Source organism: Oncorhynchus nerka, unplaced genomic scaffold (genome assembly GCF_034236695.1).
Source record: "Oncorhynchus nerka isolate Pitt River unplaced genomic scaffold, Oner_Uvic_2.0 unplaced_scaffold_896, whole genome shotgun sequence".
NCBI classification, from domain to species: domain Eukaryota; kingdom Metazoa; phylum Chordata; class Actinopteri; order Salmoniformes; family Salmonidae; genus Oncorhynchus; species Oncorhynchus nerka.
This window is the reverse complement of record NW_027040402.1, coordinates 184,404-199,738: the sequence shown is the minus strand read 5'-3', so window position 1 is coordinate 199,738 and position 15,335 is coordinate 184,404. Positions and strand designations below refer to the sequence as shown.

Here is a 15,335-nt window from a genome sequence, read left to right as displayed (position 1 = left end):
AGCTAGGTAACACACACTACACCTGTTACAGCTAGGTAACACACTACACCTGTTACAGCTAGGTAACACACACTACACCTGTTACAGCTAGGTAACACACTACACCTGTTACAGCTAGGTAACACACACTACACCTGTTACAGCTAGGTAACACACTAGTTACAGCTAGGTAACACACTACACCTGTTACAGCTAGCAGCTAGGTAACACACACTACACCTGTTACAGCTAGGTAACACACTACACCTGTTACAGCTAGGTAACACACTACACCTACAGCTAGGTAACTACACCTGTTACAGCTAGGTAACACACTACACCTGTTACAGCTAGGTAACACACTACACCTGTTACAGCTAGGTAACACACTACTACACCTGTTACAGCTAGGTAACACACACTACACCTGTTACAGCTAGGTAACACACTACACCTGTTACAGCTAGGTAACACACTACACCTACAGCTAGGTAACACACACACCTGTTACAGCTAGGTAACACACTACACCTGTTACAGCTAGGTAACACACTACACCTGTTACAGGTAACACACTACACCTGTTACAGCTAGGTAACACACTACACCTGTTACAGCTAGGTAACACACTATACCTGTTACAGCTAGGTAACACACTACACCTGTTACAGCTAGGTAACACACTACACCTGTTACAGCTAGGTAACACACTACACCTGTTACAGCTAGGTAACACACTACACCTGTTACAGCTAGGTAAACACACTACACCTGTTACAGCTAGGTAACACACTACACCTGTTACAGCTAGGTAACACACACTACACCTGTTACAGCTAAACACACTACACCTGTTACAGCTAGGTTACAGCTAGGTAACACACTACACCTGTTACAGCTAGGTAACACACACTACACCTGTTACAGCTAGGTAACACACTACACCTACAGCTAGGTAACACACACTACACCTGTTACAGCTAGGTAACACACTACACCTGTTACAGCTAGGTAACACACTACACCTGGTAACACACTACACCTACCTGTTACAGCTAGGTAACACACACTACACCTGTTACAGCTAGGTAACACACTACACCTGTTACAGCTAGGTAACACACTACACCTGTTACAGCTAGGTAACACACACTACCCTGTTACAGCTAGTTACAGCAGCTAGGTAACACACTACACCTGTTACAGCTAGGTAACACACTATACCTGTTACAGCTAGGTAACACACTACACCTGTTACAGCTAGGTAACACACTACACCTGTTACAGCTAGGTAACACACTACACAGCTAGGTAACACACTACACCTGTTACAGCTAGGTAACACCTGTTACAGCTAGGTACTACACCTGTTACAGCTAGGTAACACACTACTACCTGTTACAGCTAGGTAACACACACCTGTTACAGCTAGGTAACACACTACACCTGTTACAGCTAGGTAACACACACTACACCTGTTACAGCTAGGTAACACACTACACCTGTTACAGCTAGGTAACACACACTACACCTGTTACAGCTAGGTAACACACTACACCTGTTACAGCTAGGTAACACACACTGACCTGTTACAGCTAGGTAACACACACTACACCTGTTACAGCTAGGTAACACACACTGTTACAGCTAGGTAACACACTACACCTGTTACAGCTAGGTAACACACTACACCTGTTACAGCTAGGTAACACACTACACCTGTTACAGCTGGTAACACACTACACCTGTTACAGCTGGTAACACACACTACACCTGTTACAGCTAGGTAACACACTGTTACAGCTGGTAACACACTGCACCTGTTACAGCTAGGTAACACACTGCACCTGTTACAGCTAGGTAACACACTGACAGCTGGTAACACACTGACAGCTGGTAACACACTACACCTGTTACAGCTAGGTAACACACTACACCTGTTACAGCTAGGTAACACACTACACCTGTTACAGCTAGGTAACACACACTACACCTGTTACAGCTAGGTAACACACTACACCTGTTACAGCTGGTAACACACTACACCTGTTACAGCTAGGTAACACACTACACCTGTTACAGCTAGCACACTGATGACCTGTTACAGCTAGGTAACACACTGACAGCTAGGTAACACACTGACCTGTTACAGCTGGTAACACACACTACACCTGTTACAGCTAGGTAACACACTATACCTGTTACAGCTAGGTAACACACTACACCTGTTACAGCTGAACACACACTACACCTGTTACAGCTGGTAACACACTACACCTGTTACAGCTAGGTAACACACACTACACCTGTTACAGCTGGTAACACACTGACCTGATGGTAACACACACTACACCTGTTACAGCTGGTAACACACTGACCTGTTACAGCTGGTAACACACTGACCTGACAGCTGGTAACACACTACACCTGTTACAGCTGGTAACACACACTACACCTGTTACAGCTAGGTAACACACTGACCTGTTACAGCTGGTGGTTACAGGTGTTACATGATGATGATGATGATGATGATGGTGGTGGTGATGATGATGGTGATGATGATGATGGTGATGATGATTATGATGATGATGGTGATGATGATGATGATGATGGTGATGATGATGATGATGGTGGTGATGATGATGATGGATGATGGTGATTATGGTGATGATGATGATGGTGATGATGTGTCTAGATGATGATGATGAGCAGTGATGGTGATGATGATGATGATGATGATGGTGGTGGTGATGATGATGGTGATGATGATGGTGATGATGATGATGATGATGATGATGGTGGTGATGATGGTGGTGATGATGGTGGTGATGATGATGATGATGATGGTGATGGTGGTGATGATGGTGATGGTGATGATGATGATGATGATGATGGTGGTGATGATGGTGGTGATGATGATGGTGATGATGATGATGATGATGATGATGATGATGATGATGATGGTGATGATGATGATGATGATGATGATGGTGACAATGATGATGATGATGATGGTGACGATGATGATGGTGATGATGGTGATGGTGATGATGATGATGATGATGATGGTGGTGATGATGGTGGTGATGATGATGGTGATGATGATGATGATGGTGACAATGATGATGATGATGGTGATGATGATGATGATGATGATGATGGTGACAATGATGATGATGATGATGGTGACGATGATGATGGTGATGATGGTGATGATGATGATGGTGATGATGATGGTGATGATGTGTCTAGATAAGCAGGGTACAGAGCTGAGCCAGCAGTACACAGAGTGGAGTAGACAGTTGATGGTGATGATGGTGATGATGATGGTGATGATGGTGATGGTGATGATGATGATGGTGTGTCTAGATAAGCAGGGTACAGAGCTGAGCCAGCAGTACACAGAGTGGAGTAGACAGTTGATGATGATGGTGATGATGATGGTGGTGATGATGATGATGGTGATGATGGTGGTGGTGATGATGGTGGTGATGATGATGATGATGATGGTGATGATGTGTCTAGATAAGCAGGGTACAGAGCTGAGCCAGCAGTACACAGAGTGGAGTAGACAGTTGATGGTGGTGATGATGATGATGATGATGATGGTGATGATGATGATGGTGATGATGATGATGGTGATGATGATGGTGATGATGGTGTGTCTAGATAAGCAGGGTACAGAGCTGAGCCAGCAGTACACAGAGTGGAGTAGACAGTTGATGGTGGTGATGATGATGATGATGATGGTGGTGATGATGATGGTGATGATGTGGTGGTGATGATGATGGTGGTGGTGATGATGATGATGATGATGATGGAGTGATGATGGTGGTGGTGATGATGATGATGATGATGATGGTGATGAAGATGATGGTGGTGGATGGTGATGATGTGTCTAGATAAGCTGGGTACAGAGCTGAGCCAGCAGTACACAGAGTGGAGTAGACAGTTGATGGTGGTGATGATGATGATGATGATGATGGTGATGATGATGATGATGGTGGTGGTGATGATGGTGATGATGATGATGGTGATGATGTGTCTAGATAAGCAGGGTACAGAGCTGAGCCAGCAGTACACAGAGTGGAGTAGACAGTTGGTGGTGGTGATGATGATGATGGTGGTGATGATGATGATGATGATGGTGATGATGATGATGTGTCTAGATAAGCAGGGTACAGAGCTGAGCCAGCAGTACACAGAGTGGAGTAGACAGTTGATGGTGGTGATGATGATGATGATGGTGATGATGATGGTGATGATGGTGATGATGATGATGGTGGTGATGATGATGGTGGTGATGATGATGGTGATGATGGTGATGATGTGTCTAGATAAGCAGGGTACAGAGCTGAGCCAGCAGTACACAGAGTGGAGTAGACAGTTGATGATGATGATGATGATGATGATGATGATGATGATGATGATGGTGATGATGGTGGTGATGGTGATGGTGGTGATGATGGTGATGATGGTGATGATGATGATGGTGATGATGTGTCTAGATAAGCAGGGTACAGAGCTGAGCCAGCAGTACACAGAGTGGAGTAGACAGTTGACCCAGAGACACATGAAACACATCGAAGACCTGCAGACGGAACTACAGACACACACAGAGATGATGGCCCTGCAACAGGTAACACACACACACACACACACACACACACACACACACACACACACACACACACACACACACACACACACAGAGATGATGGCCCTGCAACAGGTAACACACACACACACACACACACACACACACAGACACACACACACAGACACACACACACACACACACACACACACACACACACACACACAGATGATGGCCCTGCAACAGGTAACACACACACACACACACTATAACATATGCTATTAAATTGGGAACTGACTATCTCTGTGTCTGTCTGTCTGTCTGTGTGTCTGTGTGTGTGTGTGTGTGTGTGTGTGTCTGTGTGTCTCTGTGTGTGTGTGTGTGTCTGTGTGTGTGTCTGTGTGTGTGTGTGTGTGTGTGTGTCTGTCTGTGTGTGTGTGTGTGTGTCTGTGTGTCTGTGTGTGTGTGTGTGTGTGTGTGTGTGTGTGTGTGTGTCTGTGTGTGTGTGTGTCTGTGTGTGTGTCTGTCTGTGTGTGTGTCTGTCTCTGTGTGTGTGTCTGTCTGTGTGTGTGTGTCTCTGTGTGTGTGTGTGTGTGTGTGTGTGTGTATAGGACTTGAAGCAGCAGAATCAGTACCAGGTGTTTGAGCGTCAGCTGGATGAGAGTCGCTGTGCCGTTCTGGACCTACAGAGGGAGAACACTGTACTGAGGTACACACACACACACACACACACACACACACACACACACACACACACACACACACACACACACACACACACCTCATCTTATCCCCTTTCTGTCCTCTCTACTCTTCCTCTCTACTCTTCCTCTCTACTCTTCTTCTCTACTCTTCTTCTCTCTTCCTCTCTACTCTTCCTCTCTACTCTTCCTCTCTACTCTTCTTCTCTACTCTTCCTCTCTACTCTTCCTCTCTACTCTTCCTCTCTACTCTTCTTCTCTACTCTTCTTCTCTACTCTTCCTCTCTACTCTTCTTCTCTACTCTTCCTCTCTACTCTTCCTCTCTACTCTTCCAGGTCGGGAGAGGAGGCGATGGGAAGAGAAAGAGAGCAGAAGGAGAGAGAGGAGGAAGCCCAACGACTGAGAGTGGAGGTGGACAGACTGAGAGAAGAGGTGGAGAAACTGGAAGAGGCTCAGATACAACGGGAGGAACAGAGAGAAGAAGAGATGAGAGAAGAGGAGGCGCGAAGAGAGATGGAGGAGAAGAGGAGGGACGAGGAGAAGAGGACGGAGGAGGAGAACAGGAGAGAGGAGGTGAAGAGGAGAGAGGCCGAGGTTGAGGAGAAGAGGAAGGTGGACGAGGAGAAGAGAAGGAAGGCGGAGGAGGAGGAGAAGAGGAGGAAGGAGGAGGAGGAGGAGAGGAGAGAGGAAGTGAAGAGAGAGCACAGGAGAGCGATGCAGAGTCTGGTGTGTGAATACAGCAGCTGTCAGGCAGAGCTACAGACTCGCATAGTGGCCCTGGAGACAGAGTGAGTAACACACTGGAGTGTGGAGCAAGAGGAGAGGGGTGTGGTTAATGTGTGTTCCCAGCAGGAGGAGAGGGGAGCAGGAGGAGAGGGGTGGGGTTAATGTGTGTTCCCAGCAGGAGGAGAGGGGTGGGTTTAATGTGTGTTCCCAGCAGGAGGAGAGGGGTGGGGTTAACGTGTGTTCCCAGCAGGAGGAGAGGGGTGGGGTTAACGTGTGTTCCCAGCAGGAGGAGAGGGGTGGGGTTAACGTGTGTTCCCAGCAGGAGGAGAGGGGTGGGGTTAACGTGTGTTCCCAGCAGGAGGAGAGAGGGGTGGGGTTAACGTGTGTTCCCAGCAGGAGGAGAGGGGTGTGGGTTAACGTGTGTGTTCCCAGCAGGAGGAGAGGGGTGGGGTTAACGTGTGTGTGTTCCCAGCAGGAGGAGAGGGGTGTGGTTAACGTGTGTGTGTTCCCAGGCTACGGGAGCGTGAGGAGAGGGGTGTGGTTAACGTGTGTGTGTTCCCAGCAGGAGGAGAGGGGTGTGGTTAACGTGTGTGTGTTCCCAGCAGGAGGAGAGGGGTGTGGTTAACGTGTGTGTGTTCCCAGCAGGAGGAGAGGGTGGCTGTTCCCAGGGAGGGGTGGGAGAGGTGTGTTCCCAGCAGGAGGGAGGGGTGTGGTTAACGTGTGTGTGTTCCCAGCAGGAGGAGAGGGGTGTGGTTAACGTGTGTGTGTTCCCAGGCTACGGGAGCGTGAGGAGAGGTGCAGGAGGAGGGAGGTTCCTCTCGGTGATGATCTCCAGATGGGGAGACTACAGGAGAGACTCACTGAGAGGAACCAGCTCATCAAACGCCTGGTGGTAAGAACACACACACACCTACCTCACACACACACACACACACACACACACACACACACACACACACACACCTACCTCACACACACACACACACACACACACCTACCGCACACACACACACACACCTACCCCACACACACCTACCCCACACACACACACACCTACCGCACACACACACACCTACCCCACACACACACACCTACCCCACACACACACACCTACCCCACACACACACACACACACACACACACACACACACACACACACACACACCTACCGCACACACACACACACACCTACCCCACACACACACACACACCTACCCCACACACACACACCTACCGCACACACACACACCTACCGCACACACACCTACCCCACACTCACCTACCCCACACTCACACACCTACCCCACACACACCTACCCCACACTCACACACCTACCCCACACACACCTACCGCACACACACCTACCGCACACACACCTACCGCACACACACACACCTACCGCACACACACACTACCGCACACACACACACACACACACACACCTACCGCACACACACTCACACACACACCTACCTCACACTCACTCACACACCTACCGCACACACACCTACCTCACACTCACACTCACACACACACACACACACCAACACACACACACTTACCACACCTACCGCACACTCACACACACACACACTTACCACACCTACCTCACACTCATACACACACCTACCTCACACTCACTCACACATCTACCTCACATACACACCTACCTCACACTCACTCACACATCTACCTCACATACACACCTACCTCACACTCACTCACACACCTACCTCACATTCACTCACACATCTACCTCACACTCACTCACTCACATCTACCTCACACTCACTCACTCACTCACCTACCTCACACACTCACACACCTACCTCACACACTCACCCTACCTCACACTCACTCACTCACCTACCTCACACTTTCTCACACACCTATACACACACACTTACCCCACCTACCTCACACTCATACACACACCCACCTCACACTCACTCACACACCTACCTCACACTCACTCACTCACTCACCTCACACTCACTCACACACCTACCCCACACACACTTACCCCACACACACACCTACCACACACACACCTACATCACACACACACCTACCCTACACACACCTACCACACACACACCTACCCCAAACACATCTACCACACACACACAACTACCACACACACACCTACCCTACACACAACTACCACACACACCTACCCTACACACACCTACCCCACACACATTTACCACACACTCCTACCCCACACACACCTAACATACCTACCCCACACACTCTTACCCCACACTCCTACCCCACCTACCTACCCCTTTACTAACCCCACACCTACCCCATACACACCTACCCCCTCCTACCCCTCAAACACCTACCCCACAAAAACCTACCCCACTCCAACCCACCCCTACTCCTACCCCACCCCCCACCCCTACTCCTACCCCACCCAACCCCACCTCCCTCCACCCCCCCACTCCCCCCACTCCCCCTACTCCTACCCCCCCCACTCCTACCCCCCACTCCTACCCCCCCACTCCCCACTCCTACCCCAAACCCCACCCCCACTCCTACCCCTCTCCTACCCCCCCACTCCTACCCCCCACTCCTACCCTCCACTCCTACCCCACTCTTACCCCCCACTCCACCCCTACTCCTACCCCCCACTCCAACCCCACTCCTACCCCACACTCCAACCCCACTCTTACCCCACATTCCACCCCTACTCCTACCCCACACACCTGATGTCTCATTGTTTCTCCAGGAGGAACGACATCAGCTGCATCTTCATCCTCCGGTTGCCGGGGACAACGGAACCCTCAGGCTCCATGACAACAGGCCACACCCCGGGATCGTTACACCAACTATGAGGGTGACACACACACTCCTCTGTTGTCTTTGTGTTTCACTGTGTTGTATTGGTGGGATTAACTAGTGTTTTACTGTGTTGTATTGGTGGGATTAACTAGTGTTGTATTGGTGGGATTAACTAGTGTTTTACTGTGTTGTATTGGTGGGATTAACTAGTGTTTCACTGTGTTGTATTGGTGGGATTAACTAGTGTTTTACTGTTGTATTGGTGGGATTAACTAGTGTTTTACTGTTGTATTGGTGGGATTAACTAGTGTTTTACTGTGTTGTATTGGTGGGATTAACTAGTGTTTCACTGTGTTGTATTGGTGGGATTAACTAGTGTTTTACTGTTGTATTGGTGGGATTAACTAGTGTTGTATTGGTTGGATTAACTAGTGTTGTATTGGTGGGATTAACTAGTGTTGTATTGGTGGGATTAACTATTGTTGTATTGGTGGGATTAACTAGTGTTTCACTGTGTTGTATTGGTGGGATTAACTAGTGTTTCACTGTGTTGTATTGGTGGGATTAACTAGTGTTTTACTGTGTTGTATTGGTGGGATTAACTAGTGTTTCACTGTGTTGTATTGGTGGGATTAACTAGTGTTTCACTGTGTTGTATTGGTGGGATTAACTAGTGTTTCACTGTGTTGTATTGGTGGGATTAACTAGTGTTTCACTGTGTTGTATTGGTGGGATTAACTAGTGTTTTACTGTGTTGTATTGGTGGGATTAACTAGTGTTGTATTGGTGGGATTAACTAGTGTTGTATTGGTGGGATTAACTAGTGTTGTATTGGTGGGATTAACTAGTGCTTCACTGTGTTGTATTGGTGGGATTAACTAGTGTTTCACTGTGTTGTATTGGTTGGATTAACTAGTGTTGTACTGGTGGGATTAACTAGTGTTGTATTGGTGGGATTAACTAGTGTTTCACTGTGTTGTATTGGTGGGATTAACTAGTGTTGTATTGGTGGGATTATCTAGTGTTTTATTGTGTTATATTGGTGGGATTAACTAGTGTTTTATTGTGTTATATTGGTGGGATTAACTAGTGTTTCACTGTGTTGTATTGGTGGGATTAACTAGTGTTGTATTGGTGGGATTAACTAGTGTTGTATTGGTGGGATTAACTAGTGTTTCACTGTGTTGTATTGGTGGGATTAACTAGTGTTTCACTGTGTTGTATTGGTTGGATTAACTAGTGTTGTACTGGTGGGATTAACTAGTGTTGTATTGGTGGGATTAACTAGTGTTTCACTGTGTTGTATTGGTGGGATTAACTAGTGTTGTATTGGTGGGATTAACTAGTGTTTTATTGTGTTATATTGGTGGGATTAACTAGTGTTTAAGTGTGTTGTATTGGTGGGATTAACTAGTGTTGTATTGGTGGGATTAACTAGTGTTTCACTGTGTTGTATTGGTGGGATTAACTAGTGTTGTATTGGTGGGATTAACTAGTGTTGTATTGGTGGGATTAACTAGTGTTTCACTGTGTTGTATTGGTGGGATTAACTAGTGTTTCACTGTGTTGTATTGGTGGGATTAACTAGTGTTGTATTGGTGGGATTAACTAGTGTTGTATTGGTGCGATTAACTAGTGTTTCACTGTGTTGTATTGGTGGGATTAACTAGTGTTTCACTGTGTTGTATTGGTGGGATTAACTAGTGTTTTATTGGTGGGATTAACTAGTGTTTCACTGTGTTGTATTGGTGGGATTAACTAGTGTTTCACTGTGTTGTATTGGTGGGATTAACTAGTGTTGTATTGGTGGGATTAACTAGTGTTGTATTGGTGGGATTAACTAGTGTTTCACTGTGTTGTATTGGTGGGATTAACTAGTGTTTCACTGTGTTGTATTGGTGGGATTAAAAAGTTATTCACTGTGTTGTATGAATGTTGTCGTCATGACGTTGTGTTTCAGAGGAAGCGTGTGGAGGAGTCTCCGCCCCGCGTCACCAGCGTTCCGAACCTCAGCGCCTATGAGAGGAGCGTCCTCCTCCCCCACGACACCCCCTCCCCCTGCCTCCCCCAACGTCCCTCCCCCTCCTCAACTCTGCCCTACGCCTCCTCCTCTCTCCCCCGTTCCTCCCCCTCCCTCCCCCGTACTCCCAGGTCTCCCAGTTTGGATCCCGGCGGTCGCGGCCCTCTCTCTCGTACCCCGACTCCTCTCCCCCCTGCTCCCACCACCCCCTCCCCCTCTGTCCATCCTCCCTCCCCGAGCCTCGACACGGGATTCGACACGTCACCTCACCCTCGCAGGAGCTCCGCCCACACCTGAACAGCCAGTCAACCAGGTAACGGATACTGTATCTATGGAAACAGCACAGCCAATAGCGCTGTCTGTGTTCCTTCACAAAGCCCAATGTCCTTCTCTGTCTGTCTGTCTGTCTGTCTCTCTGTCTGTCTCTCTGTCTGTCTGTCTGTCTGTCTGTCTGTCTCTCTGTCTGTCTGTCTCTCTCTGTCTGTCTCTCTCTGTCTGTCTGTCTGTCTCCTTCTGTATTTCTGTCTGTCTGTCTGTCTGTCTGACTCTCTGTCTGTCTGTCTGTCTGTCTCTCTGTCTGTCTGTCTGTCTGTCTGTCTGTCTCTCTGTCTGTCTGTCTGTCTGTCTGTCTGTCTGTCTGTCTGACTCTCTGTCTGTCTGTCTGTCTGACTCTCTGTCTGTCTGTCTGTCTGTCTGTCTCCTTCTGTATTTCTGTCTGTCTGTCTGTCTGTCTGACTCTCTGTCTGTCTGTCTGACTCTCTGTCTGTCTGTCTGTCTGTCTGACTCTCTGTCTGTCTGTCTGTCTGTCTGACTCTCTGTCTGTCTGTCTGTCTGTCTGACTCTCTGTCTGTCTGTTTGTCTGACTCTCTCTGTCTGTCTGTCTGTCTGTCTGTCTGTCTGTCTGTCTGTCTGTCTGACTCTCTGTCTGTCTGTCTGTCTGACTCTCTGTCTGTCTGTCTGTCTGTCTGTCTCCTTCTGTATTTCTGTCTGTCTGTCTGTCTGTCTGACTCTCTGTCTGTCTGTCTGACTCTCTGTCTGTCTGTCTGTCTGACTCTCTGTCTGTCTGTCTGTCTGTCTGACTCTCTGTCTGTCTGTCTGTCTGTCTGTCTGACTCTCTGTCTGTCTGTTTGTCTGACTCTCTCTGTCTGTCTGTCTGTCTGTCTGTCTGTCTGTCTGTCTGTCTGTCTGTCTGTCTGTCTGTCTGTCTGTCTGTCTGTCTGTCTGTCCCCCAGCAGTCTAAAATGTGCTTCCTGTGTTCCCAGGAGCCCATATTTGGAGCAGAGGGGGAGTGGCCAGGGGGCAGAGGGGCGGGACCCTCAGAGGCAGGATTGGTACACGAAGTACTTCTCCTTCTGAACACACCCCCCACACACACACACACACACACACAGGTGACCTCTACACACCTGTACAACACACTCAGCTTTAAACAAACACCTGACAGACCAAAACTTGTTCAGTGTATTATAATCTATGTGGAATAAAGTATTTTCTTTATATTTACTCTGCTGTCTGTGGTTTGTTGTTGTATCAGTTTCAGATACTGTAGGGGGGCTGTTTCCCGAACCAGGTGACTGTTGTTCAGATACTGTAGGGGGGCTGTTTCCCGAACCAGGTGACTGTTGTTCAGATACTGTAGGGGGGCTGTTTCCTGAACCAGGTGACTGTTGTTCAGATACTGGAGGGGGGGCTGTTTCCCGAACCAGGTGACTGTTGTTCAGATACTGTAGGGGGGGCTGTTTCCTGAACCAGGTGACTGTTGTTCAGATACTGGAGGGGGCTGTTTCCCGAACCAGGTGACTGTTGTTCAGATACTGTAGGGGGGCTGTTTCCCGAACCAGGTGACTGTTGTTCAGATACTGGAGGGGGGGCTGTTTCCTGAACCAGGTGACTGTTGTTCAGATACTGGAGGGGGGGCTGTTTCCTGAACCAGGTGACTGTTGTTCAGATACTGTAGGGGGGGCTGTTTCCTGAACCAGGATGAATGAGTTAACCAGGTTACTGTTGTTCAGATACTGTAGGGGGGCTGTTTCCCGAACCAGGATGAATGAGTTAACCAGGTTACTGTTGTTCAGATACTGGAGGGGGGCTGTTTCCTGAACCAGGATGAATTTAACCAGGTTACTGTGTTCAGATACTGTAGGGGGGCAGGGTGACTGTTGTTCAGATACTGTAGGGGGCTGTTTCCTGAACCAGGTGACTGTTGTTCAGATACTGTAGGGGGCTGTTTCCTGAACCAGGTGACTGTTGTTCAGATACTGTAGGGGGCTGTTTCCTGAACCAGGTGACTGTTGTTCAGATACTGTAGGGGGCTGTTTCCCGAACCAGGTGACTGTTGTTCAGATACTGGAGGGGGCTGTTTCCCGAACCAGGTGACTGTTGTTCAGATACTGTAGGGGGCTGTTTCCCGAACCAGGTGACTGTTGTTCAGATACTGGAGGGGGCTGTTTCCTGAACCAGGTGACTGTTGTTCAGATACTGGAGGGGGGGCTGTTTCCTGAACCAGGTGACTGTTGTTCAGATACTGTAGGGGGGGCTGTTTCCTGAACCAGGATGAATGAGTTAACCAGGTTACTGTTGTTCAGATACTGTAGGGGGCTGTTTCCGTGAATGAGTTAACCAGGTTACTGTTGTTCAGATACTGGAGGGGGGCTGTTTCCTGAACCAGGATGAATGAGTTAACCAGGTTACTGTTGTTCAGATACTGTAGGGGGCTGTTTCCTGAACCAGGTGACTGTTGTTCAGATACTGTAGGGGGCTGTTTCCTGAACCAGGTGACTGTTGTTCAGATACTGTAGGGGGCTGTTTCCTGAACCAGGTGACTGTTGTTCAGATACTGTAGGGGGCTGTTTCCTGAACCAGGTGACTGTTGTTCAGATACTGTAGGGGGCTGTTTCCTGAACCAGGTGACTGTTGTTCAGATACTGGAGGGGGCTGTTGTTCAGATACTGTAGGGGGCTGTTTCCTGAACCAGGTGACTGTTGTTCAGATACTGTAGGGGGCTGTTGTTCAGATACTGTGTTTCCTGAACCAGGTGACTGTTGTTCAGATACTGTAGGGGGCTGTTTCCTGAACCAGGTGACTGTTGTTCAGATACTGTAGGGGGCTGTTGTTCAGATACCGGAGGGGGCTGTTTCCTGAACCAGGTGACTGTTGTTCAGATACCGGAGGGGGCTGTTTCCCGAACCAGGTGACTGTTGTTCAGATACTGAGGGGGCTGTTTCCTGAACCAGGTGACTGTTGTTCAGATACTGGAGGGGGCTGTTTCCTGAACCAGGTGACTGTTGTTCAGATACTGGAGGGGGCTGTTTCCCGAACCAGGTGACTGTTGTTCAGATACTGGAGGGGGCTGTTTCCTAACCAGGTGACTGTTGTTCAGATACTGGAGGGGGGCTGTTGTTCAGATACTGGGGGGGCTGTTTCCTGAACCAGGATGAATGAGTTAACCAGGTTACTGTTGTTCAGATACTGTAGGGGGCTGTTGTTCAGATACCGGAGGGGGCTGTTTCCTGAACCAGGTTACTGTTGTTCAGATACTGTAGGGGGGCTGTTTCCTGAACCAGGTTACTGTTGTTCAGATACTGTAGGGGGCTGTTGTTCAGATACCGGAGGGGGCTGTTTCCTGAACCAGGTGACTGTTGTTCAGATACTGTAGGGGGCTGTTTCCTGAACCAGGTTACTGTTGTTCAGATACTGTAGGGGGCTGTTGTTCAGATACTGGAGGGGGTTGTTGTTCAGATACTGGAGGGGGCTGTTGTTCAGATACTGGAGGGGGCTGTTTCCTGAACCAGGTGACTGTTGTTCAGATACTGTAGGGGGCTGTTGTTCAGATACTGTAGGGGGCTGTTGTTCAGATACTGGAGGGGGCTGTTGTTCAGATACTGTAGGGGGCTGTTGTTCAGATACTGGAGGGGGGCTGTTTCCTGAACCAGGTGACTGTTGTTCAGATACTGGAGGGGGCTGTTGTTCAGATACTGTAGGGGGCTGTTGTTCAGATACTGTAGGGGGCTGTTGTTCAGATACTGGAGGGGGCTGTTTCCTGAACCAGGTGACTGTTGTTCAGATACTGGAGGGGGCTGTTGTTCAGATACTGTAGGGGCTGTTGTTCAGATACTGTAGGGGGCTGTTGTTCAGATACTGTAGGGGACTGTTGTTCAGATACTGGAGGGGGCTGTTGTTCAGATACTGGAGGGGGCTGTTGTTCAGATACTGGAGGGGGCTGTTGTTCAGATACTGGAGGGGGGCTGTTGTTCAGATACTGGAGGGGGGCTGTTTCCTGAACCAGGTGACTGTTGTTCAGATACTGTAGGGGGGCTGTTGTTCAGATACTGTAGGGGGGCTGTTTCCTGAACCAGGTGGCTGTTGTTCAGATACTGTAGGGGGGCTGTTTCCTGAACCAGGTGACTGTTGTTCAGATACGGGAGGGGGGGCTGTTTCCCGAACCAGGATGAATGAGTTAACCAGGTGACTGTTGTTCAGATACTGGAGGGGGGCTGTTTCCCGAACCAGGATGAATGAGTTAA

The 15,335-nt window shown here is 48.7% G+C and overlaps 1 protein-coding gene across 1 annotated transcript in view; it reads left to right on the top strand.

Annotated features, from left to right (window-relative positions):
- LOC135570923 (trichohyalin-like) overlaps positions 1-12,173 on the top strand; it is a 46,115-nt gene extending 33,942 nt beyond the window's left edge. Inside the window, 8 exon segments of the mRNA XM_065016741.1 lie at positions 4,488-4,618; positions 5,188-5,285; positions 5,614-6,066; positions 6,779-6,896; positions 8,740-8,847; positions 10,753-11,020; positions 11,023-11,125; positions 12,075-12,173. Coding sequence (XP_064872813.1) covers positions 4,488-4,618; positions 5,188-5,285; positions 5,614-6,066; positions 6,779-6,896; positions 8,740-8,847; positions 10,753-11,020; positions 11,023-11,125; positions 12,075-12,168 — 1,373 coding nt within the window. The 3' untranslated portion in view covers positions 12,169-12,173.
- The last annotated feature ends 3,162 nt before the right edge of the window (positions 12,174-15,335 follow it).